The sequence below is a fragment of the Chiroxiphia lanceolata genome, chromosome 2 (assembly GCF_009829145.1).
Source record: "Chiroxiphia lanceolata isolate bChiLan1 chromosome 2, bChiLan1.pri, whole genome shotgun sequence".
In the NCBI taxonomy this organism is placed as follows: domain Eukaryota; kingdom Metazoa; phylum Chordata; class Aves; order Passeriformes; family Pipridae; genus Chiroxiphia; species Chiroxiphia lanceolata.
In genome coordinates, this window is record NC_045638.1 from 73,211,939 (window position 1) to 73,239,924 (window position 27,986).

Sequence of the window (27,986 nt, forward strand, 5' to 3'; positions counted from 1 at the left end):
CGCCCGTGCCCGGAAGCGCTGGCGGAGCGGCCCCGGCTGGGCTGTGTCGCGGAGGGCGAGAGGCGGCCGCGGCCGGGCGGGCACGGCCATGGAGCACATCCGCACCACCAAGGTACTGCCGCCGCCGCGGGACGGCACAGGGGCGGCAGGGAACGGCGGCGGAAACCGTGGGGCCGGGAGGGCCTGCCTGGCTCGGCCCGTCCGCTGCGGGCGAGGGCGTTGTTGTTCTCCCTCCCTCCCTCCTGCCGTTTTGTGGCTGTTCTTCCCCGCGGGGCTCTGGAGCGGCCCGTGCCGCTGGAAAGAGTGGGAGCTCCGGTGGGGAGTTCGGTAGTGCTGCTCCGGAGGGGCCCCGTCTCGGCAATGAGGGGAAGATGCTAAAAATCGTGGTGTAGCGGGGGGTTCTCTGGCGGGGAGAAGCCGTCGGGGAGGGAATTGCACTTGGTTTATGTGCTCGGGATGTGGCTCCGTGCAGCTTTTTTCCAGCTTTGGAGGTAAATCTGTTGTGAAAACAACGCTTCTGTTTTTTCCTATTTTGAAGACTCCGGTGAGTGTTGTTAAGGACTCAAGCCGTCAGTGCATGTGCAATGTGTATTAGGCTATTCAGAAAAATATCAGCTAAGCTGTAGTTGACATTTTGGACTTGCCCTGACTGCAAGGACTGCTGAAAAGACTGCCCTTCTCTGTTTGGTCCTGGAAATTGTGATTAATTCCTGAACTCGGCAGTCTGATTTTAAAGTAGATTTACTGGTATGTTTAGAAAAGGAGTGGTCATACTTCGGTTCCAAATGGTGGATATATAACCAGTAATTACATAAAGGAATAGACTTTAAATTTTTTGAGTAATAGCTTATATAACTTTTATATAAATGTGTATAGCTCCTTTTATTTTTTATATACATTTTTATGTCTATGTGTGAAACTGGAGGAAGGTCTCTGATGAAGCTGTTGTTAGTGACACTTAAATTCACTGGGTGGAATAATCTTTCACCAAGCTGACAGATGGGAGATAAAGTTTCCGTATCAGCCTGTTTACTTATAAACCTGAAACTCCTTGTTTGGGAACTTAATATTGTATGGTTACAGTCAACAGCTGAGTTCAAAATGATAACTAGACTAAAGCCGAAGTCTCTTGATGAGCAGAGGAGCTGTCGAAGTTTCAAACCTGCAACTGAGACTACAAAGGCTACAGGTAGCTGACTTCTTTGCATCTGCAAGTGGTGGTTCTGCACGTTTTTGGGGCCTGAACGCAACTTGTAAGATATAAGACTTACTACCTGAAGCAATTATTTTTATAATTCATACGAAAAAATTTATCCATTCAGAAAACATCAATTTCATGACTAGAAATAGCATGATTTTTTTTTGGTTACAAATGTGATGCTCGCCTAGCTTTTTGTAAACTGTTGATTTATTGAATATCCAGTTGGATTAAAATGTATATAGGCTAGATGTTAATAATTGAGTATTACAGTTATAGGAAGCAAAAAAACCTGAAGTACAGCCTGCACTGTAGGTCTTAAAAGTTCAGGTTTTTTGTAGGTTCAAGTTGGATCTCATTCCAGCTGTTCTGAAACATACTTGTGTTTTCTAATCTGACAGCACTCTTGTTTTTTCAATTTATTTGATTAAAGTAATAGCAAAATAAAATTAAAATAACTGTAGTTTTGCACAAGTTAGCTTCTCTGCAGGGCAGCTGTTATCCTTAGGAGAATATGATGAAGTAAGTTTTATACCTCGTCAAACTTCAGTTTGCTCGAAATGTTGACGTTAAAATTCTTCTAGAACTGTCAGCACAGCTACCTGAAATTAATTTCACAAAAAGCTAAACTTTAACTGTCTAACATATTTATGTTGAATAAAGAAGTGAGGTCAACTTAAAAATTGCTTGTGAGACTTTACTACTAAAGTAGCAACAAATGATGAAACTCAGTTCACAACATGGAATGGAGAAATTACAAATAAGAATATTGTGATTTTTGCAATTAATCTTTAAAGTGTTCTTAAAGATATTTTAAAGCAAAATGTGGCAGAAAAGGCTAGAAATTCTTCAGTCAAATCTGTTCAAGTGAAAATACTGCTGGATTTTCTACTGGAGTTGGAAAGTTTGCTTGGCTTGACTGCTAAATCCTAAACTTACATTTGCAAGCCTAAAACTTAAATGGGAAAGGGAAAACGCCTTTTGGTTTCAGTGAATGTCATACAAAGTTACAATGAAAAAATCTTGGTAACTGATTTTGCCTTCAGTTAATTGTTCAGATTTAATCCTTTCACTTTCTTAATGCAAGACCTCAGAAGTGTAATGTCCCCCTTCCTCTCCGTTTCAACTTGTCTCCTCTATGAGAACACTCCTTTGGGTTTTTTTTCGTGTTGATATGTAACTCCTAGTCATGATAAACTTTTTGGTGACTCTTTGCCTGTAAATACTCTGTATGATGGAGGTCGCTGTTCAAATTCTTACTGGTTTAAAAACTCACTAATTTATTAGTGCTAGCTACCATCAGAATTGCTTCTGACTACTTAAATGATCCTTGTTTACAAATGTGCTAAAACCTAGTAGAGGTCTTCAGTCTCTCAAAACCATCATCTTCAAAACTGATGGCTTTTTTCCATGACTGAGGAGTTACCAAACTTCACAATTAAAAAGCAAAACAAAACCAAAAAAAAAGTGTATAATTAGCTGAGTACCCATAGAAATGGACTTGAGTGAAGTTTGAATGAATGTGTCATCTATGGAGGCTGAATCTAAATTACATTTCAGTTGTCTTTAAGAAAAGTATACCTACAGTTTAGTTTTCAGATTCTTGAAGACTTTACGTATGTTTGAGGAAGTTGGAGCACTAATGCCTGCCCTGATCTAACTTTGAGGATAGCTGCCTTGTTACATGAAGGAGAATGAAAGCTCACGTGCTAGGATTTTGTGCGTTGTGTTACTGGAACAAAACCGGAGCAGTTTCTGTACACTTCTCTATTTGCTGGGGAGGTGCAGTGCCAGGTACCCGAGCACTTATTGCTGCAGATCTGCCCAATATGAATTCTCTGTTTTGACTGTGCTGTATTCACTTATGCTGCTCTCTGTCTGAGGACTGATACTTTGCTGGTTTCAGCATAATGTATTTTGAAGTACTGATTGCATGTAGCTTCCAATTTTTTTGCTTTATAAACTGAAATCTAGAATATAATAATAATGCTGACTTCTAGTAGATATTTTTATTTCCTCCATTCTATTTTGTATTAACTGACTTTTTTAAATTGAAAAAAACCTTTTTTTTTCTGTTTTATATGTGCTTTTAGAGATAAATATGTTTGTACATATGAATTAACTGGCTTAACATCAGCACAGTAGATGTGGGCTTTCCTAGTCATCTCATCTCAGTGATGGCCTGGCTGGCATGGAAGATTTTGGAGTTCTGCCATGCACTTAATGGTGGCAAAGAGCTTTAACTTGGCATTAATGAGGCAGTCCTGCCAAGAAATAGAGGAATGCATGGAGATAAGCCATTTGCCTTTCATGTCATTGCACACCAAGAATCATGTAATGTGTGCTTCAAATACAGCAAACTTTGGAGCCCATGAAGTTATAAGCAGCTGATAAAATGCAGGCTATCTAGAAATCACTTTTTTTTGAAATGTTTTCTGTAGGATTGAGTTAACAATGTTGATGGAATACCAGGAGTCATTTGCCCTTGCCAGACTCAAGCTTGAAATATCTGCTTCAAATGCCAGCGCAGTCCTTGAATTTCTATGAGTTTTTATAATTATTGATATAATCCTTTCATTTCATTAGAATGTATTTTGACTATAAGGCAGGGTTATGATGTTCTAGATTTTTAAAGTTGAGGATTATGTAAAAGACAGTACGTGCCTAGAACTGAAGTCAGGAGAACATAATCTTTATAGCTTTGAGTCTGCAGACAGCTAGTGAAGCATCTTGCTGAGATCAGCTGTTAATTCACTGCTGGCATCTCAAGAGTAGGAAATTGTTAGTGTGTATTTACTCTGTTTTGGGGAAGCAGCCTAAAAACTTAGTAATTAATAATTCTTTTTTTTTTTAATTATATCCTTGTCTCTTTTACTAGTAAATAACAATAGTCGATGTGTATGGAGTAAGTATTCTGACGAGCCTAGTGTTGTGCCTTCATTATGCACTCTTGTATTGAAACAGGGTGTTTTAACTAGTCAATCTTCTCAAAGCTTATGTGACCACTCTAGTTTGTCCTGAATAGCCTTGTGTGTGCTGTGTTATGTTTTCTACCATTTTCAAAATTATTGCACAAACTGACAAAGCTTTTGCTAAGTTAGGATTTGACTTTCTGCAAAAATTCAAAATTAAGTTTTGTTCCCCCTCCTCTTTTTTTCTTACAGGTAGAGCAAGTGAAATTACTAGATAGGTTCAGCACGAGCAATAAGTCAGTGACGGGAACTCTATACCTTACAGCAACTCATCTGTTATTCATAGATTCAAGCCAGAAAGAGACATGGGTAAGGATAATGATTGCTTGTGGCATGGGTTCTCCAGATACATTTTGTTCTTCCTGATCTAAGGTTGAATTTGTTTACTAAAACGTTCTTCTTATTTATTCCTGCATTCTCCTCCTTCATGGTATCATAATAAGTTAACGATTTGCAGATTATACACTTGCATGACACTGCTGCAGTTGACATCAGGTAATGTTGAAAATGTTCACTTCTGTTCAAGCTGCTGTAATTTTTTCCTTCACTTGTATTCCTGAGTGAATGTGTGGTGGTTTTCTCTAAATAACTGATTTGCATCGCAATTCAGAGGCAGGAGTGGGAGACTGCTTGATAGTTTAAGTATCAGGTTTAAAATTTCTGTGTTAACTACCTCATAATTAGATTCTATCTAGGTTAAATGAGACAGCAAAAATCCAAAAATCTAGGTTTTGGTGAAATATTGAAGATAACATGCACTTTTTTAGAGCAGTAAGCATCTGTTTCTTCAGAAGTATTCATCTCTGGAATAAAACATTTCAGAAGGGGCTGCAGCTTCTTGTTGACCAGTACCAATGTTGTACAGTCAAAGCTGACTAGGACAACAATTCCCATTAGTTTTTTCTACTCAGTGCCCTGGTGGCACACATGTGGTCATCAAGTTCTGCCTTGCACTGGAGACCAGCTACCTAGCTTCAGTTAGTGCCTTAAGTCTTTCATCCTTCAGGATGAAATCTTCTTTCCCTGGCTGTGGTTATTTTTTTTCCCCTGTGGGTATATTTCCCTGGATTGTGGTTGTCTGACTAAATGCCTCATGGTGCTTTCAGGAAAATTTATTTTTCTGTTATTCTTAACTACAATGTACAACTTTGTACAAACCAAACTGCTATCCTTTCATACAAAATGGGTTTTTGGGGGGAACATGATTCAGAAGCATTATTTGCTTGCATCTCCCTATGCACTACCTTAAAAGGTTTCATTTTGGGGAAATGAAACTTATACTCAAGAGTACTGCATTTCTGATGATAGTGCAAGTACCAAGTATAATTATCATAATGTCTTCAAGGTATAGTCTCTTTGCAAATGCATATTTGGCAGCATAGTTTTCAGATGTCTGTCAAATTCTGATCAATATTTAAGAGGAGTTGATTGCTTCAGTGAGGTAATTGAAGTTCTATCAAGAACATCTTGTTCTGTTTAGGTAATGTATCTTTGCCTTTCTTCTCACAGTTGAGCAGCTGTTACTTGGCCATGTATTTACCTAAATCTTGTGTAGATTTGCCACATGGATAAAAATCTAGGGAGGACTTTTTTCTGTCCATTGCTGTGACAGTCTTCTGTTAAAGTGGTGAAAAAGCATTTAGCTGTGAGACTGTCATGTCTACATGACACAGTATGTAATACAGGAGATGTTTTTCTTATCTCCTGTTCATTCTGTAGATGTTAAATACTGGAATTCTAAGATTATCAGGATCTTCTGTATCTTTTATACTTTGAATTTTTTTCCCTGACTTACTTTATTTTTACTTTTTGAAAATTTTGAAGTATGTTCCTGTAGATCCTTACAAAAAAAAGATATCCTGTCTGGACACTGCCTAATTAGATAAAAGCCTGTCAGGTAGCAAAGTTAAAGCAAACTGACCAACCACAGTGGCGTTTTACATCTCACTTTTGCGTTTAGAAGGATATTTACTCTTTCTTACAAACATTAGGTAACACTTAAAAATTACAGAAGAGAATAATTAAATTTTTATCAATTATGGTATCATAACCAAAATGTCATTCTTGGATTTCTGCTTCTAAATGTATTTCTTTTTATAATCGATGAACAAAATGAGTCAAAATCCGTATTCAGCATTGCATAATGTGTCTTACATCTGCTAATCTGAATAGTATGCTGTTCTTATTTCTCATCAGCGTGCTTACACTGTGAGTTTTTGTATGTCACAGATACTGCATCATCACATTGCTGCAGTGGAAAAACTTCCCTTGACTACTTCTGGCTGCCCCCTTGTCATCCAGTGCAAGAACTTCAGGATAGTTCACTTTGTTGTTCCCAGGGAGAGAGATTGTCATGACATTTATAACTCTTTGCTTCAGCTGTCAAAAACAGGTAATACTTGTCACTGTAAAAGACTTTGCATGGATATATGCATGGATAACAAGTTGATGTGTGTGTGTGTAAATCCATGGCTCTTTTATTTATTTCTTTAAAAAACATGCATTATGTAAAGTCTTACATGAATTTAGTATGTAAAGAATTTTATTGATTAAATATTAATCTACATAAAAATTCAGAAGATGTATTGTCTGGCTTTTGTAGGTCTCTGATGTTCCCTAATAGAATGAAAGATCCCTTTATTTTTTTTTACATTTCTGTCCCTGAATATAAATGCATATAGTCTCGCTTAATTGTGTGTTCCATAGATAAAAAACTACTAAGCAAATACTAAGTTGTTACTAATTTCATGCAGTTTCAAAAATAAAGCTGAAATATTGATGCTAGAATAACACTACCATTTCAGGTTTACAAAAGACTTCTGTCAGTTAGTATGGCCTTTTGCATTTTATGCTTTGTGTTTAGAGCAGTGTAAAATGTCATCTGTGGTAAGTGAATACCATATTAGGAAGAACAAAGTTTTTGAAATCTTTTTTGTTTTAAAGGGAACTTTAAAACTTACTGGTTTTAAAGGTCAGTAGATATAAATTTCAGTTCCTGCCTCTTGAAATAGTTAGTTCTATCAGCTCTTGTGAAGTCTTCTAGTAATTCTGCCTTTTGCCTTATTCAGTTTTGTCAGTCTTCATTTTGTGACCTGTGCTTTGCCCTTATGGCATTAGAAATGTCTCTTCTGAAATAGGTCAAGTACACTCAAGAAAATTCTCATAACCTACCTCTAAGTATCTGTAACTGTGTCAGTTAACTGTAGGATAGTTGCAGAATAAATATTTCAGGCAGGCCAAGTATCTATTTAGTCTTGCCTCTGTGAATCTTGAAGCCTGAAACTTTCTCTCCATTACGTGTTCTTTACTTTTTAGCAAAATATGAAGAACTTTATGCCTTTTCCTATAACCCGAAACAAAATGAATCTGAGCAAGTCAAAGGCTGGCAGCTTATTGATCTAGCAGAAGAATATAAAAGAATGGGAGTGCCAAATGCTTACTGGCAGTTGTCTGATGCAAATCGTGATTATAAGGTAAGTGTTGTAATGGAAATACGTTCTGCTCTGAATCTGTTCCTGCTTTATACTCGAATTCTAGGCCTATAGAAAACAGCCTAATACTATGAAATCACTTGGCTTGCAAGGTAGAGAGAGTAAACTGCTTAATCAGTGTGCAATCTCACAACTTTCTAATTTTTCCCAAGTTTTTCCCAAGGCCTCATTGAGAGAGTATGTGTGCATGGATTCTTTGGGGTTGTTTCTTAGAGTATAGTTACCTGTTTGAAGCCCAGCCCCAGCGATTCTGTTGCTCTTCGGCTTTGTGGTTTCTCTCTTAACTGAGCAGGATTCTACTTTAGCATTTGCAGTATTGGGTGATTCCTAGACTAGAATTCATCTTACTTTGTAGTCTGCAAATAAAAAAAAATGAGGGAAATAATTCCAGTATTTTATTTGAAACATATTCTTACCATTTCTACTGAAGAATTGCATTCTTGAGACTGAATGCTAGTATGGCAGTACTCTGCTGTGTAACTTAGATACCAGTTTGTACTACTTTATCTGTGGCTCGTCTCCTTGTCTGAGTTATTTACATATATAGAGAGAAACATATTAGTGTTTATCCTTTATCTCTTATTTCTTATTTCACCTAATATCTTTCAAATTGAATACAATAAAACTAGGATAGGCTTTGTGCCTTGCATGTAAAATTCTTTGTGTATCTGTGTCTTTCAGATTTGTGAAACATATCCTAGAGAACTTTATGTTCCCAGAACTGCAAGCAAGCCCATAATTGTTGGTAGCTCCAAGTTCAGAAGCAAAGGAAGATTCCCAGTGTTGTCATATTATCATAAAAATAAAGAGGTATAATGTGTCTTCCTTTTACCATAAATGTGCCAAAAAGCATTTCTCAACACTTGGCAGTAGTTCAGGGGTGTAGGTAAGGAGGTTCAAGTATGGTGACTTGTATGAGAATGGTGTGACTCATGATAACCTTAAATACAGCTGACACTAGTCGTGCCTAACAGGATGCTGAGTTAAACTAAGACAGTTTACAAGAAGTCCTTAAGTAATCAGTTGATAATCAGTTGAATCTCCTGAAGTTTTCAGAAACTGACATTAAAGTAACTGAAGATAGCTTTCTGTTAAAGGATCTATGTTCCTTGATGTATCAGGAATAAAATCTGTTAGGTCAAAATGGCGGGTAAAAAAACTCAAACAAAATCAATAACAAATCAACAGAAGAATAGAATTGGTTCTCCAAGGAGTTTTTTGCAAGGTAAAAAAACCTACAGGATGAGAAATAAGATTTTACAGAGAGTGGTGTAAAGCAGTCTGTCTCAGCTAGGGGGTAATATGGAGAGAGAGAGAAGGACAATCACCTTGCTGAGTTGAAGAATTTATGAATGATGACTGTGAAGCTAGATGGATTTGAAGATAATTACTATTTGTAAGATACCTTCTGGTACCCGATACCTTCTGAAATAGAACATATTATAGAAAATTACTTTACAAAAATTACATTAGATAATAACATATTACGCTTGCAGTAATAAAGTCATACTTGTGTTAGTAAAACCAAACATAATCCATTTCATGTTAAGGGAGTAACTTGCTTTGCTAAAGTGTACTTTTTTCCAACCTATACTTTTTGTGGGTTTTTAGGTCCATTATGTAAACTGATACATTGCCTATGTAGATGAGCCTGAAAAAATGTTTTGATAAACCTTTAGATTTAAATTGTAGGTACTGTGTTTGAAGGTCTCCGAGTAATGTGCTTAAAAGGTTGGAATACCTGAACTTTATTCAGTTTAGTGATGTTATCTGCTGAATAAAGCAATTTGTTTCCGTGTCTTTTTAGAATTATGCAAGGCATTTCAACTACTGATATTAAACTGATGCTAATTTGTTCTTTGTTTTCTGTGGTAGGCTGCAATTTGCAGATGCAGTCAACCTCTCTCAGGTTTCAGTGCCAGGTGCCTGGAAGATGAACACATGTTGCAAGCCATTAGTAAAGCAAATCCTTCAAATCGCTACATGTATGTCATGGATACCAGGCCGAAGGTATGTACTTCAGGTTCTTCAGACAAGGCTCTTTCCTGGACAGTAGAGTACAGGGATACAGTGTAATACAGAAAAATTTGGAGTGAAGTATGACTCCCTCATGAGCAAAAATGTTTTAAAGAGAAGGCGAGGCCTCTTTATGGAAGCGTTTAATTACTTGCTTTCTTAAAGAAGTTGAATCTATCTCAGGACTCAGCTAGAATTCACTGAATGTGATGCTGAACTTTTGGAGAGGTACATTTAAAAGTATACTTAAGAAATGAGTAGTTGAGCGGGATCTAAGTAATTTTAACTGTTTGAAATGAAATTCATGAAAAGATGAGCTGTGTTGGGGTTTCTTTTGGAATGGGAGGAAGTACTGTGTTCTGTGTAAGTGATCTGTGCAAACTGTCTGTCTTAGCAAGGAAGAAGTAGAGGAAATGCTGTTGTAGCGTTCTGAGGTCACCATAGGGTTAGGGTTTGAGTTAGAAGGGGCCTTAAAGATCACCTAGTTCCAACCCCCCTTAACCAAGTTGCCCAGACCTCCATCCAACCTGGCCTTGAACACTACTACCAGGATCCCCAACTTCTCTGGGCAACGTTTTCCAGTGCCTCACCACTATAATTCATCACTGTCTAATTAAATTGGATTATGTTATGTTATTAAGTTGAATTACGTTATGACCTGTGTTGGAATGTGTGGGTAACTCCCGTTCTTTAAGACCCATTTGCATTTCAGCTGGTATTAATTTCACTCAAATGTCTGAACACAGAAGCTGGAAAAGTCTGTGTCTTACTCTTTGCTTTTTAGGTGAATTTTTTTGTAGTGTCTTTGCTCAAAAATGTTTGGAAACAGGTGAAGGTTTGTTGGTGGGAATATGGAGGACAGAATAAGAAATTACTATGCATTATTCAGATATGTCAACTCTAAATATAGAACTTGGTTTTTATTCAGCATCCCTTTCTTAGACTTTAATGCTTTCAAGTTGATTTGTCATGAACTGTATATTAGAATCTGTTTATGCTATGTGCTCTTGTGTTTTTTTCCCAATGCTTTCCACTGAAATTGCATGACTTTTGTTTCTTAATTTGATATTTTTATTTCAAGTACTGTTTATCAGCATTTTTATTTTCCTCTTTTAAGCTTAATGCAATGGCAAACAGAGCTGCTGGGAAGGGCTATGAGAATGAAGACAACTACTCTAACATTAGGTTCCAGTTTGTTGGCATTGAAAATATTCATGTAATGAGATCCAGCTTACAAAAACTTCTGGAAGGTATGTTTTAACTGTACTATCGTAACGTATATGAAAGTAGGATGAGTATTTTTCCGAAGTCTTTAATAATATCTTACACAAGCTGCATTGATATTTCTATATTTTATCCCAGCTCTATGTTTAGTACTAGTTTGCTCTGCTCTGTGGTAATGAATTACCTTAAACCTTTACCTTCAAAGTGTAAACCAATGCATGGAGCTGTTTTGAAGAAAATTGAATGGCATGTATGTCTTGAGTGAACTTGATTAGTATGTCAGTGACTTGTGGGAAAGATTGCTGTGTTTTCTAAACGCGTGTACAATGTAATGGAAATATACAAAATAGTGTTTGTCTGTACATACATTTTCTTATACAGAATAGCAGTTCTTCAAGGAGCACTTTGGTCCACAGAATTTGCAATGAGCATGTGGTCTGTACGAAACTTGAGCTCTTTGACCTGGTGAGCCACTTCTGTGCTTGTAGGTGTTTGTAGGGAAGGGGGCAGGGAAAATGTGAGCCACTTCACCATGCCACTGCCTGCCTTCTGGTGGTGAAAATGGAGAGTCAGAAGTATGTTCATAATTCCAGTAGTGTTGTATTTAGGTAAACAGCTGAGAGAAAAATTAAGATGCTTTGTGGAGTACTAATACTGAGATTAGAGTACAGTGACAGAAGTCTGGGTTCCACACCTGACAATACATGTATAAGTGGTTGGCTTCCAGAAATATGCAGATATATCCAGTCATGGAGAAGGCTTATGCTTGTATGGAAGCCTATGTTGATGAAGACATTCTGGCTACGTTTGTCAAGAAATCTCACAGACTAGTGGTGTAGTCTTACTTTGCTTTGATTGAGCCTGTATGTGCTGCTAACCTATTCTTCAGGCACTCTGCACAGAATCCTACTGAACTTTGATAATATGTATTTTTCCAGTTATTCCTGCATGTACTTTTTCTAAGGGAAAGATGAGAAGCGTGATCCTGAGCTTCAGTTTTTACGTTTGGCATAATCCCTCTCTTTTACTAATATCTTCAGTTCTAGAAAACTTGCTAATAAGTATTGATGGTTTTTTTTACTTTTTTAAGAACCCTACTCCTGTGTAATAGGGTCTGATGCAGAAATGCGTGTGCCACACACTTAAACTTCACAGAGTTCATATTCTTAGCCATTTGACTTAGCATCCCACCAACAGTACTTACTATGTTTCTGTAGCTTTCTTTAAGGATGGAATATGTTTTAGTTTTTCCTCATGTGGAGAATTGATTTATTTAAACTTGATTGAAACAAAATCATGAGTGGTGTCTGTTAGTTGTTCTTCAGATCAGGTCTTTTGGTAAATGAGCACAATTGTTTTACCTCTGTTCAGTCTGTATAATTCACTAGTTTTGCTGAATGCCACTCTAGAATTAGAATCCTCTTTAGGGGTAGGAAGGACCCTTAAAATTTAGGGATGTATGCAATAATTTACTATTTAGACCCCTGGTTCATCACTTAAAACGAGGAAAATGCCATTTAGCTTCTGTGTGCTCACTTTCCCTGAACATGCCGAACTAAATGTTCTCAAATTAGGAATGTGATATCATCAATGACCTTGTTTTTTCAAGGGCCATTGTAACTGAGACTGTCCTCAGTTGTTTGGGCTTTTTGTGACAAACAACTGTTATTTTTCTTTGGCATGTGTCTTGCTCCTAGGTTCTGTGTCAGAATTCCTTCAGAATCTAATGATTCCACTTTCAAGCGGAATGTAAGACATAATCCTTCCCAACAAAACTTTCCTAAAATAGTTTTCTTCAGTTTGAACATGACTGCCCCCCTAATGGGCAGACTACAACACTAATGGGAGAATCTTCACATAGACTAAATTTGTGGCTGTGACATTAAATACAGAGTTCAGGTTTTATATATTCAAAATACAGTACTGCATGTCAGAAAAGATTGAACTCTAATAAGCAAAAAGGTTTTGTGTATGTCAGAGGCAGCATTTCTGCAGGAAATATTTAAGGAAAAGGCTCAGTAATAGCTGCTGTGATCTGTTACGTATATTTTGATGATGGAAGCGTGTAAACTGAGGGTGTTTTGTGGGTTTTGTATATGGGGGAAGGAGTTGTTTAGGTTTTTTTATTTGTTAAAAAACAACTTCTGTCTGCAACCCACTGTCCTTCAGTCTGCAGGTCTAGTCACTTCTTAAACTGCTGCCTGAGGCAGTAGTGTGAATAATGACAAATAAGCAAGGGAATGATGAGGTTTTGGGACTTGTAGGGCTTGTGTTTTTTATGATGGCAGCCACAGAGTCAAAACTGTCTTGAATTATATTTTTTGTGAAGTAGCTAAACATCTTAGTGGTACCATAAATCATCTTTGACCCTATAAAAGACCATAAGGATCTGGAAAATTACTTTTTTTCAGCACATAAGTGTCGGAACAGTGTCAATGCAATTTCTTTATTTAATCACCAAGTAGTATAAAAATGCCTTTGTTAATTCACAGAAATAGAAACTCTGTGGGCTCAACATATGTGTTCCTATCTCTGCCTCCATTTATAAAAGTACAGAGATCTAGCTAGAAGAGGGAAATACTAGTGGTGAAATATTTCTGCCAAGCTGAAAATTTTGATCAAAAGCAGATTTTGACAGCAGTATCTGGGTGAAAACAAACTGAGGGCTGGAAGCCTGTTTGTTTTCTAGCTGGAAAGCTTCTGCTTTAAATCATAAGGTACAGAATGTGGGGGTGAGCTGCCATGAATAGTGCCTCTAGACATTGCCTTGTTTGTCTAGTCCCTTCCCTGCAGATGTTTGAATTTCCGGATATTTGACTATTTTTAGTTTCTTTCCTTTACCATAGAGTGCTAGACCTGTTTGTGTACTATTGTGATTGAACAGGTGTATGGAACCACTGGTGTAGAGAAATTGTGAGCTAGCTGAAAGGATCAAATAGTTCTCTCCTGATTTCTTCCATGTGCTAGACCTTTCGAAACTGGAGCTCTTGCCTAATGATGCTCTTTCAAAGATAAGGGAAAACTAGCTTGCTTCTACTGATATCTACAGCCTAACCTTTAAAATTAGGTCTCGTATCCAGGGGTTTCTTGATGTTTTGTTATCTCATTGTGCTATCGTTTGCTAGGTAGTTTTGTAGATGACAAAGATCTATGGGTTTTAGAAAAGGTGCTGCAATACTTGTTTGGAAGCCTGTCTTTGTTCTAGTATTCAGCAGCATTTGGCGCTACAAATCTTCCTGAGCAATGGGGAGTGTACCAAAACTTTGACTAAAAGCTGAGAAATATCTAGTGTAGATACAGGAAAGCTCCGAGAGGCAGTGGTTCAAGAGGTTATAGCCTTCATTACATCAGGGGCCTTGGTTGAATATGAAACTGCGTCACAGAGGGATTTGGTGAATTTTGTTCTCTGCTTTTGCTGCTGACTCACTTCCTTCCATGATCAGAGATAAAGATTATTTTGGAGCTGTTATGTCCCTACTGCTGGCTTTCATCTACAGAGCCTTTTTATTTTTATTGGGACCCAATAGTTTAGAATCATAAAATCTTTTAGGTTGAAAGACTTTTAAGATCATCGAGACCAACTGTTAAGCTTAGTGGAAAGTAGACTTCCACTGTGGCAGGGACGGGTATTTTTGTAGGTGGCAGCCACAGGTACCTTCTCTTAGAATTACACATAGCTGAAGTTACATTAGCCAGCAAATTTTTTTTTTTTATTGCCAAAAGTTTGTCATATTCGGACAGTAATGTAACTGTGTAAGTTGCTACTTAAAATTGTACAAGAACCAGGTTATCTGTCTCATGTGAATTGGTAATTGTCTGTGTGAGAAGCTTTTAGTCTGCATTGCTTGCTGCTATGCTGCAAGGCATCTTTTCTTTAACTCAAGTTCTTCCTTGCATCTCAGTTGGCATTATTGTTACAGCATCAGAATATATTATGGAAGAATGGTAGAGATCAGTCAGAAATGTGGTGTGTCAAGTCTGGAGGTAGACAAAATCTCAATGGATTTAATTTCTTCACCGTGTCCTTGTACTGCACCTTATTCTCCTAAGCAGGGTGGAGGTGATGAAACTGGCAGTCTTACTACTCTGAACTGTGTATATTGTCTGGATGCAGCTACTTCCTACTAGTAGTAGTAATCTTTAAGTATTTCTGGTAAGCCTTTGGCATTTGCATTTCCTTCCTTGGTAAGACAAGGGTAAGGCTCCCTGTTGGGGATAACCAGTGGATTTATTGGGAATGTTATTTTGTCAGAAAGACACAGATCTTGTCACTTGTGATTACTGTAGGTCTACTGAGTTGAATTCTGGATGGAGATTATTTTGTAGTACCCGTCCCTTAAACTATTTGAGTGGTGGTTTCCTGAAAGATTTCTGATCAACTTACAGCACAGGAGATTAGACACAAAATGCAATTATTCTTCTTTCTACATTGCAGGGTTCAGGTAGCTGCAACTGCTTAAGGCTTTTTAACTTCTGGTTTCTTTCAGTCAGTGGCACAAGGGGTTTGTCTGTCAATGACTTCTTGTCTGGTTTGGAGAATTCTGGATGGCTGCGTCACGTCAAAGCTGTGGTGGATGCTGCTGTCTTCCTAGTCAAGGTAACTTGCATGCTGCTTCTTTATGTGATAGGAAGTTGACTTGCTACCAGGCAAAATTATGCTTAATGTTATGTAATGTGTAAAATTCTGCAAGTGACCTTTTTTGGAGGTAGGTGTTTAGTATATATACTGGTACATTGGATATGCTGGTTTAAGTATTACATGTTTCTTTATGATTGGATTGATTTCTTCATTTCTTTATGCCAGCTAATGTTTTGGGATTTTTTGAATGCTATTTGGTCATCTTGCTGGGAGATAAATGGATTCTTATGGTTCCTGGTTCTTTAGGTATTTCTGCAAGGTGTAACCAGTTTGGAGGAGGATGGAACAAACTTATTTAGTGCGCCCTGTAAAACAGAGCTCCTGGGGCAGTAATTGCAGAGCAGCCAAAGTGGCTATGCTGACTTCATTTGGCCAGGATATGGGACTCTTTATGAGGAATTTGGGGGAACAATTGCCTTTGCTAGGCACTTAGGAAGCCAAGGGCTTGACCTGAGAAGGCTGGGTGAAGAAAAAAGCCTGGATCTTTGTTTTTACTAGGTGAAATAACAGGGAGTTAACTGAGTTAAAAGTGGATGATTGTCCTAAAGATGACCCTCACAAACATCTGAGCTAACAGGATTTCATTTGTTAGCTGAAGCTAATAAACATTTCCTAGGCCTTTACTTTTGTGTAGTATAATGACGAAGAAGTGAGTATCTTTTAATGATGTGTTGGTGGTGTTTTGTTTTTTTAATCTGTACTCTGTAATTTGTAATCTAATTCTTTTTTAGTATATGTTGCGAGCTTTTCTTGTAAGTTTAGTTTTATAAGGGAAAGAAAGAGAACTGGGAACCACTGGAGATGTTAGCTTATGCAAAGGTGGTGGTGGAATTTCTTCTTTGTAAGGAGTTTTCTATACTTCCATGGAGAGATTCCTAGCTTTCTGACGGTTTTAAATTCTTTCCTCATAATAAACATTTTTTTATCTTAGCTAAATAAAATGGCCTATGCTATGAGTTTGCGATAAAGGTAGCTTTTTTATTTATCTACTAAATTTTGACTTTTGTCTGGAAAAGAACATTTATCAAGAAACAACTGTGTTTTGTAGGCAATAGCGATGGAGAGCGCAAGTGTATTAGTGCACTGCTCAGATGGCTGGGATAGGACTTCCCAAGTTTGCTCTCTTGGAGCTCTCTTACTAGATTCCTATTACAGAACAATCAAAGGATTCATGGTAAGCTAACTGTTGCATTGTTGAGCTCTTCCTTGGTAAATAAAAGATGTAAAATGTTTGAGTGTGAAAGGGAGCAGTGTAAACATACTGCCTTTTTTTGTGTGGTTACAAATCTAAAATGAGATTTGCAGTATACTGATGAATCTTTCTTACAGAAATACTTTCTACTGGAAAAAACATTTATTTAAAATCTAAAAAGCTGAAATACCAATAGCAGATTTCTTTAGCCACCGTGCAGAAATGTTGCCATGATTGTCTTTTGCATCCAGAAAAGCCCATTATCTGTGACATAGTCCAAAGTGCTTATGTGACATAGCAGACGTACTGAATTACAGCAGCTCTGTATTATATCACTTGTCCCCAAATCAACATTTTCAAAATGTAACAATGACAACTCCCTCAGTGCCTGAGGATGTTTAAGCAATCTAAATTTCTTCATTTTTCCATAGAGAGGAAGAGGAATCTCGGTGTGATTATTCTAAATTTTAAAGTAGGAAAATCAGTAGTGTTCTGCAGTGGCAAGGCAAGGTGTCATGGGAACTCCATAGGGATGGTACATAAAACTACTACAATATATTGATTAGAACTGTCACAAATATTACAAGCGATGAAAGTGAAGTTGAAGATGAATTGGAAGAGGATTAAGCTGTGAATAGTGCGAATGTGTGTAATCTTTAGGGAAGTCATTTAGTCTCTTTGGGTTTGTTTACTCCTCACTTTCAATTAGATTTTTGTGAAGACTTCTGCAATGATCAGATGGTACTGTGTTCCTTTTGGTGCTTGATTCTGTGAAGTGATAAAACAAGCTACTGTTGATATTAACAAACTTACTGCTCTAAGTGTTAGAAAGATTATATTGTGTGGTTTTATGTAAACTAAGATAGCAGGAAGGAAATACTAAAATTTTTCCTATGCTTTGCCATATTTTGAAAGTTGATAATCTAGTGAAGTCATACATTATGCTTAAAGTGAGTCTGGCTTAAGAACAATTATCTGATTAGCAAGTTGCTGAACTTTTTTACTAGTTTTGGAAATGTGCTTTGAGAATCTCCTCTGAAAGGCTTCCAGGAAAATAAAGAAGCTATAAAGTGACAAATGGTTGCTCCTACTGTTATTAATTGGACTCAGATTTAATACAATTTAATCAGAATACAAAATAATCAGATTTATTGATACAATATATGGATAACCTGTAGATTTAATACATGTAAAATGTAAGATTGAGTAACATTTTTCATGAGAATTTGGTTTGTTTACCCTCTAGGTCTTGATAGAGAAAGACTGGATCTCTTTTGGGCACAAGTTCTCTGACAGGTAGTTCACTCCTCCAATATAGTAAAATGTATACAGCAAACTGAACTGAGATTGTGATGTTAAATTTCTAGCAACACTGCGGTAGTTCAGCAGCAAGCTATTTTCAGTAAACAATGCACTGTATTCTATTTATTCAACTATGTATTGGATAATTGATTTATATTGTAGACATAAATTTTTAGTACTACTGGTACTCTGCTCTCAAGTGTTGATGACAGCAGCTAGGTCTGCACATATGTATAGACAGTGCAAAACCAATCTAAGGCTATGTCCCAGCTATTTAGGCAATATGAAACACTTAGTTTTGATGTCTTTAAAGAAAAGTTTACATTTATGTTTACTTTGATGATGAAGTCACACCTATCTTTAGAAGTCCTATATGTTCACAGTTCTGTTTTTTCCCTTGATCTGCCTGTCATCAACTATAACAATAGCCTTGCTGCTATTTACTGCTTATTAATTTGCTTTTAGCTGATATACTCCAAAGACTGTGAAAATAATAGACACAAAGGAACTTAACTGTCCTATGTTGCTATTCTGTACTGAATACAAATGTGTGATTACTTATAAGTTAGAAAAACAGGTTAAATATAGACTTATTTCTATTCCAAAATTGCCCCAGTTCTTGAAGTAAGGTGCTTAATCTCCAAACCAAGGCTAATGTCTAATTAATGTGCTGTCATTTAAAAACAATTGCAGGTAAGACTTTTTGGATTTCTAACTTAAACCAGTTTCAATCTGTTTATGGAATCTTTTTCAGATGTTGTCAGTTGGATGGTGATCCAAAAGAGATCTCACCGGTGTTCACCCAATTTTTAGAATGTGTGTGGAATCTGACTGAGCAGTTTCCACAAGCCTTTGAGTACAATGAAGTTTTCCTCCTTCAAATCCACGAACATGTCCATTCATGCCAGTTTGGTAACTTCCTTGGAAACTGTGAAAAAGAACGAGAAGAATTAAAGTAAGCAGGCATATTGTAATGTGTCTTTCGTTTATTCTGTCAGACTAAGAACTCGCGTGAATCTTCATTTTAGGCTCTGAATACAAATGGAGGCAGGATTGGTAGTACTGAAAATTATGTTGAACTGCATCAGGGAACAGCAGTGCTTCTTGTGCTTTTGCATTCTGGAGACAGTCTTTCTCATTCTGGGAGAAAATCCCATGCTGATTTTTCGTAGGGAAAGTTAAGGTACCTTTCTTCCTCTTTTTTTTTTTTTTCTCCTCTCAAAGTAGGTAAGCTTAAGTTTGAAAATGTCACTTCATTCCCTCCCCCAGTCTCTTTTTAGGCAAGCTTAAAATTCTTGCCTGCTCAAGACTAGCCAATTGGAAGAATTAATAGGGTAGCTTCCAATGCTTTCAGCTGGCAAACTTCTGTGAAGTTTTTGTCAGTTTGTCTCACATTGTATTTTAAAAGCAGTAGTACTTCTAAAATTGGCATTTCTATCCAACATTAGCATATACCAGGAAGAAGTTGATTTTACTAAGAGCTTTTAATTCAAGACTTATAAGTACTTCTGGTAACTTTTTTTTTTAAAGATTGATTTATTAGTTGGAGAACTTCTGGTTTTTTGCTTGCAATCACTGTGTTGACCTTTATCTCTTTTTGCTTTAAGAGTAAAAGAGAAGACCTACTCCTTGTGGCCATTCCTTTTGGCAGAACAAAAGAAATATCGGAATCCTCTATATAATCCAGACTTTTTGCCAGAACTAACTCTTTTGGAGCCTAATACAGTGTCATTCAATTTTAAGTAAGTTTAAATAAGACACAGTATCTCTTCTTCAATTTTGTCATTATCCTGCATAGTTAAACTGTCTGCTTCATGTAGGTTTTGGAGAAATATGTACCATCAGTTTGACCGAAGTATGCATCCCAGGCAGTCTGTGCTCAATCTTATAATGAATTTGAGTGAGCAAAATAAACAACTGGAAGAGGACATTAAAGAACTGGAAGCTGTAAGTATTACAAAATAAGTGTATGTATATGTGACTTCTTGTCTTTCAAATTCACATTTAAAGCTGTAATAATGCTGCTAGCTTTCACGTGAATGTCACTACTGTATGCCTGGCACTTACTCTGTGTAATGTTGACTTTTGACTTCCACTGGATGCTCCTGTGATGAATGCCAGACTATGCAGCCAATGTTTTGCTCTTAGGCATCATTCTGCTTTACTGATGAACTGAACTATGTAAAAGTTCTCCTACTATCAAAGCATTACTGAAGATATTTTAATGTAGGTTAAATTTCTGTGAAACTTATCTTGGATAAAAAGGTACCCATCATAGCTACAGCTGTGTTGCTAAACCAAGGAGACTGAAAATGTTTTATTTCCATTATAGCTACTAAAATGGAAGCAGTAAGTATTGTCTTTTTAACTTCATATGCAGGTGCATGCTGTTGTAAGTCACCATAATTATGGGTCATGTACATTGTAATGCTTATTTCAAGACAGGGCTAAATACAGAGATAAGATGTATATAATTGACTTCGAGGTGCTAGTGTAAACAGCCAGGATAGGCTGTATCTGATTTTATTCTAGTATGACTTAGTGGCTTTTAATTGATATTTCTGTTATAGTCAGTTAAGGTGCTGAAACTTCAAAATAATATGTTTTAAGGAATGCAAAAGTCTTATGATTATCAGTTTTACTACTTGTGACTGGCTAGAAAGGTAACACACTCCTGTTTGTTATGTTGGGAGGAGAAGGGGGAAGCACAGCTTTTCTAGGAGGGAAGATTTTATTAAACTGATCCTACTGTAATGTAATGAATGCAGGTCATTTAATCTTATACTGTTTCATATCTTAATTGTATATGTAAAAGTTTTTATACAATTGAAGCAATAAGATGAAAACTCAAGATGAAGCAATCTAAAGAATAAGCAAGATATAAAGTGAAGTCTTAGTTTTGAATTTTCTAGAACCTCATTCGAAGATGATTACTTCACCTGAGCCCACATTTCTCACTTGAGTGATGAAGAGATGTATTTGTTTGAAATCTTGATGTAGACTTTGCTACTACTGTTTCCATCTTCAAAAAATTGATGTCAAGAAACACCAAAGTCTTCTGGACTTAGTCTCCATTCTAATAGAACACAAATAAACCAACAAACAAATCTGTTCAGTTAACTAGTGCAAGCTCTCAGTTACTGGGTGAGTGAGTTTGAATTAAAAACAAAACCAAAACAAACAAATAAAAAACCCAAACCACACAACCGTAAAAACCCTTAATCCAAATCTTTCCTATTCTCTTGCTCATGCTTGCAGGATAGGTTCTTTTTTCCAGTCCTGCTTTTCAGTTGACGTGTTTTAGTGTATTCCTGCATTTGAACAAAACGTATTAGTATTTTTTGGATCTGAAGTCTTTTGGCAGGTTTTTAGGAAGGATATATAAGGCTTAGTTATCAAACTGTTATGTCTTTAAGAGACTCATAATCTACTTATTAGCAAGTTTCATCTACTTACTATTAGCAAGCTCCCTGCTTGTTAATTGGCAGGCAACCTTTCTGTCTTCTGCTCAGCTACAAATTTTAAGCAAGCAGTGCTTGTAGTATCTGCTGTGGAGTATAATGTAATATCCAATGGCCTAACACTTAACATGACTGTTACATATCTAGCCTAGGGTATGTCATACATGATTCTGTAGATGCTGAGTTGGCCAGCAAAAGAAGGGGATTCACTTCCTTTTGAAGCAGAATATTATCAGTAAAGAGTCATGCCCACTGTTAGTAACTATTCTCTGTATTTCAGAAAATAAAGCAGAGAAACGGGCAGTCAGATGTGGTCCTTGTGAAGGAACATCAGCAGTCTGCTCATCCTGCCCCCGTGGCACTGAAGACCCCTCCATGCTTCAAGAAGGAGCAGCCGCCGATCCCTGGGAATGATGCCGTGAGAACTATAGAGGGCAGCAACACAGCAGACAATCGTTACAGTGAGCTTGTGTCCGAGTTCTCCAAAGCTGAGCCTGCTGTTGTCAGCTTGGAGTACGGAGTGGCCAGGATGACCTGCTAATTAAAATCTGGCACTGTGCTCTTCTTGACTGATTGAATGGAGAGATGGATTATTTTGAGGATGGGTCTCTGCTGCATGACCAAAACATGATTTGTATATCAGCAAGTTTTGTTAATGTAGGCTAGAACAGCATGCTAGTCGTCAGGTGTTTGCTGTTCTTTCAAGGGGAAAAAAAAGGTCTAGTTGTCTTGTTAAAAGAAACGGGCATTTGGTAAGTAGTGACTAAAAATCAAGGAATGGTATGTCTTTGGACTTAGATCAGTTTGCACTAAATTGATTAAAATCGTAATATTACTTTATTCATTATAGGAAACCACAGGTGTTCTTTCACAAACTGATTTGATTTGGACAAGAAAACTTGAACTTTCTATTTTAAGGACTGAAGCTACATGTATATATCGCATTAGATATGAATATGTATACCCTTGTTTAATGTCATCCAGTACTAAATTCAGTGTATTAAGTGCCATGGAAAAGTATGACACATTTCAAATCATAAATAGTTGGCCTTAAACCTGTCAGATCAATTATATTGTTCTTTACTACTGCAGTCTACCTGGCTCTGTTTACATTGTATTTGCTCAAATTTTTATATCCTTAAAAGAGGACTGAATATAAGGAATGAAGCATGCCTATGCTGGCACAGCCTTTCAGCAAATAGCTATATGAATGTTAACTTACCACTTAAGACTGTTTTGTCTTCCATTTCCTCTGTTGTTTGAAATATAATAGATTGCCCTGATTTTCCTCTCTGGCAGCTCAGTAGATGGAGCATCACTGAAGCTACAGGTTGTCTGACCTCAAATGTTTTCATTTGGGCACAAGGTCTTTACGTGTAGAATAAGACATGTCACATAAGAAAACAAAACTTAGCTAATAACTGAATAGTCAGATTCTTTTAGATTATTTACTGTGTGCTGTGCAGTTGTTCAAGTTGCAAGACTGCAAACAGAACTTCTGGAAATGTAGTCTACTGATACTGTTCCCAAGTGGGGAAAAAAAAAAAATCATTCATGTGTCTGAAGCTCATGAGAAACTGAGCGTCTCCTAAATGTTTCATTAGAAGAAAATGTTGGTTATTAGTGAAAAACCCTTTTCATCTTGTAAAAAGTTGTTCAACCTGTGCGTATTGTGAATAACTTCAGTATCATCTGGAGATTCTTATGTAATTGGAGGATGCAGTAGAGATCATGGGACATAAGAAAAAAAGGGGGAAACTTATAGTTTGTAAGCTTAATTAGGTATCTGTTATTTTCTAGTAAGAGAGAAGGTTTTTGCTGAAGTTTGTGTCATGATAGATTTTCTGAGCACATAACAGGAATAAAAATGTTGGTGCCCAGTTCTTAAATTATAACTTTGGGTATTAAGAGCTCTAGGTATGATGTTAGATTAATGCTACTGACCTTTTATCTCTTGATTTAAATAATTTTTGGTTTCAAGTGAAAATAAGTCTATTCTTATCCTAATCCCTGTGTTTTGTCAAAATTACTGGCGTGCTACATAATTTGATATGCAGCATTTCCTTCTGCACTGTATTGGACCCAGGACTCTATTAGCAAGGCCAGTATAGGTCACGGTCAAGTTGCACTTGTGAAGCTGTCTGGGAGAAATTAGCTGTGACGCTTGTATTTGGCTGTTGATTCACCCGTTTCACTAATTTGTTTTTTAAAAGCCTTTTGGTGTAAATAAAGGTTCGTAAGTATTTTTATTCCAAAAGGCATAAGCATATAGTGTCATATTTAAAATACATTATCCAGTTATTTGAACACATTTAGAATTTCTCCACTACAGGTTTTGATAGTTTTCACGTTTGCACAAGTGGTGCCTTACAGGGTTGCAACAAGAGAGGTTTTTGTGCCTTGTTATTTATTGTCTCCCCTCCTCCCTCACCTTCTGTATTAACTTTGTTCTGTGGTTTTTCTTTGGAAAAACATCTTGTATATTAAGCCTGTATTATATCACAAACAAACTTAGCACTGAGAATATAGGTAAGTGTTATCAAGTTGTACTTTTTTTTTTTTTTTTTATATTTAGCTGCTCTGATGTGCCATGTACACTTTTCATATTTATTGTTTAGAGTTTATGAACTCAAAAGATTATATTAAGCTTTTTTGCAAATATCACTGTATTTTGTTTTTACTTTAACATCCCTCTGAGTAACCCTGTATGCAAGGCTTTTGGAGAGAAGATCTGTTGCCTTTCAGTACTGTTACAGTGAGTTCATTTCAGTCTTCCGGTCCTTTTAATTGGCAGAGTTCACTTCTTAGCGAAAGGAATCAGAATGCCATTTTATTTTAAATCAAGGTAGGCATGTTAGGTCACTTTTAAAATGTTACAAAACTGTCTGCTCAGGCACCAAACCTGTTTGTCTGTCAAATAATACAATACTTCCTGATCTGAAGTAAATATTTTACTCCAGTTAATATGTGAATAGTGTTTTATAAGGCTGTTCTGTAGAGCAGCCATCTTAGGAGGTTCAGATGGTTCTGCCAACTCAACTCCCAGGGTCACCAGTGAGAAAAGTTCCTGCAGAGAGGCATCTGTCTCTTCTCATTTGCTGTTTAGGCTTAAGCCAAAACTACCTAAAGCACATGGGACCTGTGGTGAAGTGAATAGATCGTAGTGAAGTGAGCTCCAACAGAAAGCTTGGCAGGATGGCCAGGACTGAGCACAGTGGGGCTGTTCTGTGTCCTTCAAGAAGGGTTTAAAAAACATCAAGTTGACTAAAAAACTGTGGCAGTAGCCTAGGAGCAGAAATAATTTTAATTCTTATTTCAGTGGATGAGCTTGTCTTCATCATGAATATGCTGCTCCAGGAGCAGTTACAATACTGTAAGGTGCCTCATACAGATCAAAATAATGTGCAGAACTCTCTCTTTCAAGCTGTGACATTAGTTTGTGGTTGATTGGTGTGCTCACCAGGTGCTTGAGAATATAATGTTCCAGACAGAAAATTGGTACAGTTGATTCTGCTCCATAGGTTGCTAGACTTTGGCACTTGTCAATTCTGCGCTTCATCTTCAGGAGATCTCCATGAAGTCTTTGGGTTTCTATATTTTGTGCTGTGCTTGATCTTTTTTCTTTTAGCGAACCAAGCTGATAGTCTCACCTGAGAACTTATTTCATTTTGTACTCCAGGCAATTTAAAATATTTATTTCACTAGTACCGAAAGAGTTGGGCTTATTTTTTGGGAGGCTTTCTAGTGTCACAAGGTATTCTTCCATACAAGTTTGAATATCTAACAGTTCTACTTTGTAGGGCGACTGCCAAATCAGACTAAGAAATTAATTAGGCAACACTGAACTGAGCCTGTGCATTTTCTACACATGTCCAATTACTAGTGACCTAAATCAAGGGCAAAAGCCTGAAGTCTGGAAAGTCCACTTAGAGAACTGGAACAGCAGTCCTTCCATAAAACTGCACATTCCTGTGTGAACAAATGCCCTAGAATAATGGTGTTGTAGAAGGAAAGCTATCACAAACTGTGACAGTTTGATGTGTCTCTTCCACAGGATAAGCATGCCAAAGAATGCTTTGCTGGGAAAGGTGATGTGCTCTTCCTCTCTAGTTGCTGTTTTCCTGAGGCCTTTTGATACAGTAACACATCAGCAAATCTCCGAGAATTTACTACTCCCATTCTGTTAAACTGAGCACATAACTGGATGCTCAGTTGGGCCGAAGTGGGGCTGGGGTAGCTTAGCTTAACTACTGTCCTCTTAAGGAAGTGACATAAATAATAGAAGGAAGTTCGATGTTAAACTAGCACAGGACGCATGCTGTCAACATCTGTTTCTTTAGAGTCCTGCCCTGCTCTTGAGCAAGTGTGACTAGCATGAGGGCCTTGTGTAAGCATGATTGCTTTCTAGTTAGTTTAAAGATAATCTGATTTCAAACTAGATCATCCCTCCAGTGGTATTTATAGATCTTTAGGTCAGAACCTAAAGGTTGCTCTTAAAACTCCTCTTTATTTGCTAATAGTTCTAAAGCTGTAACTGATCACAGGCTAAGTGTACTGGTTGTGAAACCTATATTATTAACCTTTAGAATTAGATCCTTAGGCTGAAGTCTGCTTTGACTTGCTGTCACCGTTTATGCCACACTTTCCTTCTGGTGTTGCTTATTGTGGTGCTAGATGTCTGCCGGATGTAACAGGCTTCTTAATGCTCTGGATGTTTCAATAACCTGAAAGTACTACAGCTTTCTTCCACTACTCTGAAGGCTCAGATCAGCCTCAGTGAACAGTGTGAGTGAGCTCATGTTTGATCTAGTTAGCTTGAGCTGCCTACATGTTAAATTGCATTCAAAATCAGCACGGCATCATAATTCAATAGCACAACTTCTGTATGCACAATAGATTTAAGGAAAACGATGTAGTTGGGGACCCTTGTCACAGCATGTAGCAAGGAACAGGACACTGCAGAAGTATGACTCATAAAGTAGAAATAGAGCTGTTTTGATGTCCAGCAGCAGTTCAGGGACTCGAGATGGAAGGTCAGAAGCATGCTGCTTCTGAGATCAGTTTCCAGGTCCCAGAGAATTCAGTGACCTGGTCTGTTAAAAACTTGCAGCCGAGCAGTTCTGCACTGACATCAAGCAACAGAAAATATATATGGATTTGTGTTTCTTGATTTACTTGCTTCATGTAATAAATGTCCTGATGGTAACTTTGGAGTGCAATATTTTGTTTATTCTTGTTTGTATTTTAAGGTCAGTTGCATACCATTTAAAATTAAGTGGGATTACAGTTTTGGCACAAACTATAGGTGTTTTCCATCTTAATGGCAAGATTAGCATGTACATATCCTGTGCTTTGTATCTCTGCATATATTTCTGCTGAATGCTTTCCTTGCAAGCAGGCAGCCCTGGTGAAGTCCCATGCTGCCCCACCAAGGCATTCCTCCTTACTTAGCATTACAGATTGGTTTCCTTGCTCTGTCTTACTATTATTCTTCAGTCTTACAGTTTATCTTTACAGCTGTCTGTTGGCAATGTCCCCTGGCAAGCATCTTTCCATCGAAGAAAAAGGGTTTGTTGTTTTTCTGTCTCTCAGGAATTTTTACCCCTGAACTAGTGAACTTGAAAAATAGTGCTTACTCTCCCCTTTGGGGCTTCTGAGTGCCTGTTGACTTCCACAGTCAGTTTGCTTACACATTTTAACTTCAGACATGGCTATTTAGAAATAAAACATTTAGTCAAACGTTAGATGTGACAAAGGGAGAGAAAACTTTTCATTGTAATGTATCTGGAAAGACTGGCTGTTTCACTAGCATTTATTGCTCTATGTAATGCTCTCTGTAGAAGTCATTTATCTATGTGCTGGAATCATGCTTGATATATATTCCTGGAGAAACTTTAGCAAATGGAGTTTTGTAACAAGTATTTTATTTGTACGTGTTTTCAAAATCCATAAAGCTTAAAATAAAATGATCTTAATATTGCCAATCTAACTGGACATTAAGTAGTCCATTTATAATAGCAGTGTGTGAACATTAAAATTTTCGTTTTATGGATGACTCATACCTGATACAGACTACAGAATACAGAAATGACTTGGCCTATTTATCAGTTTCTTGAATGATTCTGTAACTTTTAGATAATGGGAGACTGGCTCAGCTTTGTGTTATTCACTGTACACTGCTGGTCTGTTAATTACAATCACTATTCTGAGCTTAATTTAGGACTTAAGTATCGAGAGAATTTACGTATTTACTTATTGTTACCATTACTGCATACTTGGTAACCCAGATAAGTGTTTTCAACAGCTACAATAAATCTTGTTAGGAAATTGGAATAATTTTCTGAAAACACCAGCTTCTCTTCTCAGTGACTTTTACATTAACTAGTAAGAACAGTTTTCTTTAATTCTTAGTTAGAATTCTAATTCTTAGAATACAGCTGTATTCTTCATTTGGTAAAGACAGCGATAATTTTTGTCATGGTAATAAAGCT

The 27,986-nt window shown here is 37.1% G+C and overlaps 1 protein-coding gene across 1 annotated transcript; it reads left to right on the top strand.

Moving 5' to 3' along the window:
* MTMR6 (myotubularin related protein 6) lies at positions 1 to 27,484 on the top strand. The gene is made up of 14 exons (XM_032680995.1): positions 1 to 112; positions 4,363 to 4,479; positions 6,400 to 6,562; positions 7,486 to 7,643; positions 8,343 to 8,471; positions 9,537 to 9,671; positions 10,795 to 10,927; positions 15,389 to 15,498; positions 16,589 to 16,714; positions 17,979 to 18,028; positions 18,789 to 18,989; positions 19,642 to 19,776; positions 19,855 to 19,981; positions 21,776 to 27,484. Exons 1-14 carry the CDS (start codon positions 89 to 91, stop codon positions 22,034 to 22,036), a joined length of 1,869 nt encoding a protein of 622 aa, XP_032536886.1. The 5' UTR covers positions 1 to 88; the 3' UTR covers positions 22,037 to 27,484.
* Positions 27,485 to 27,986: the final 502 nt, after the last annotated feature.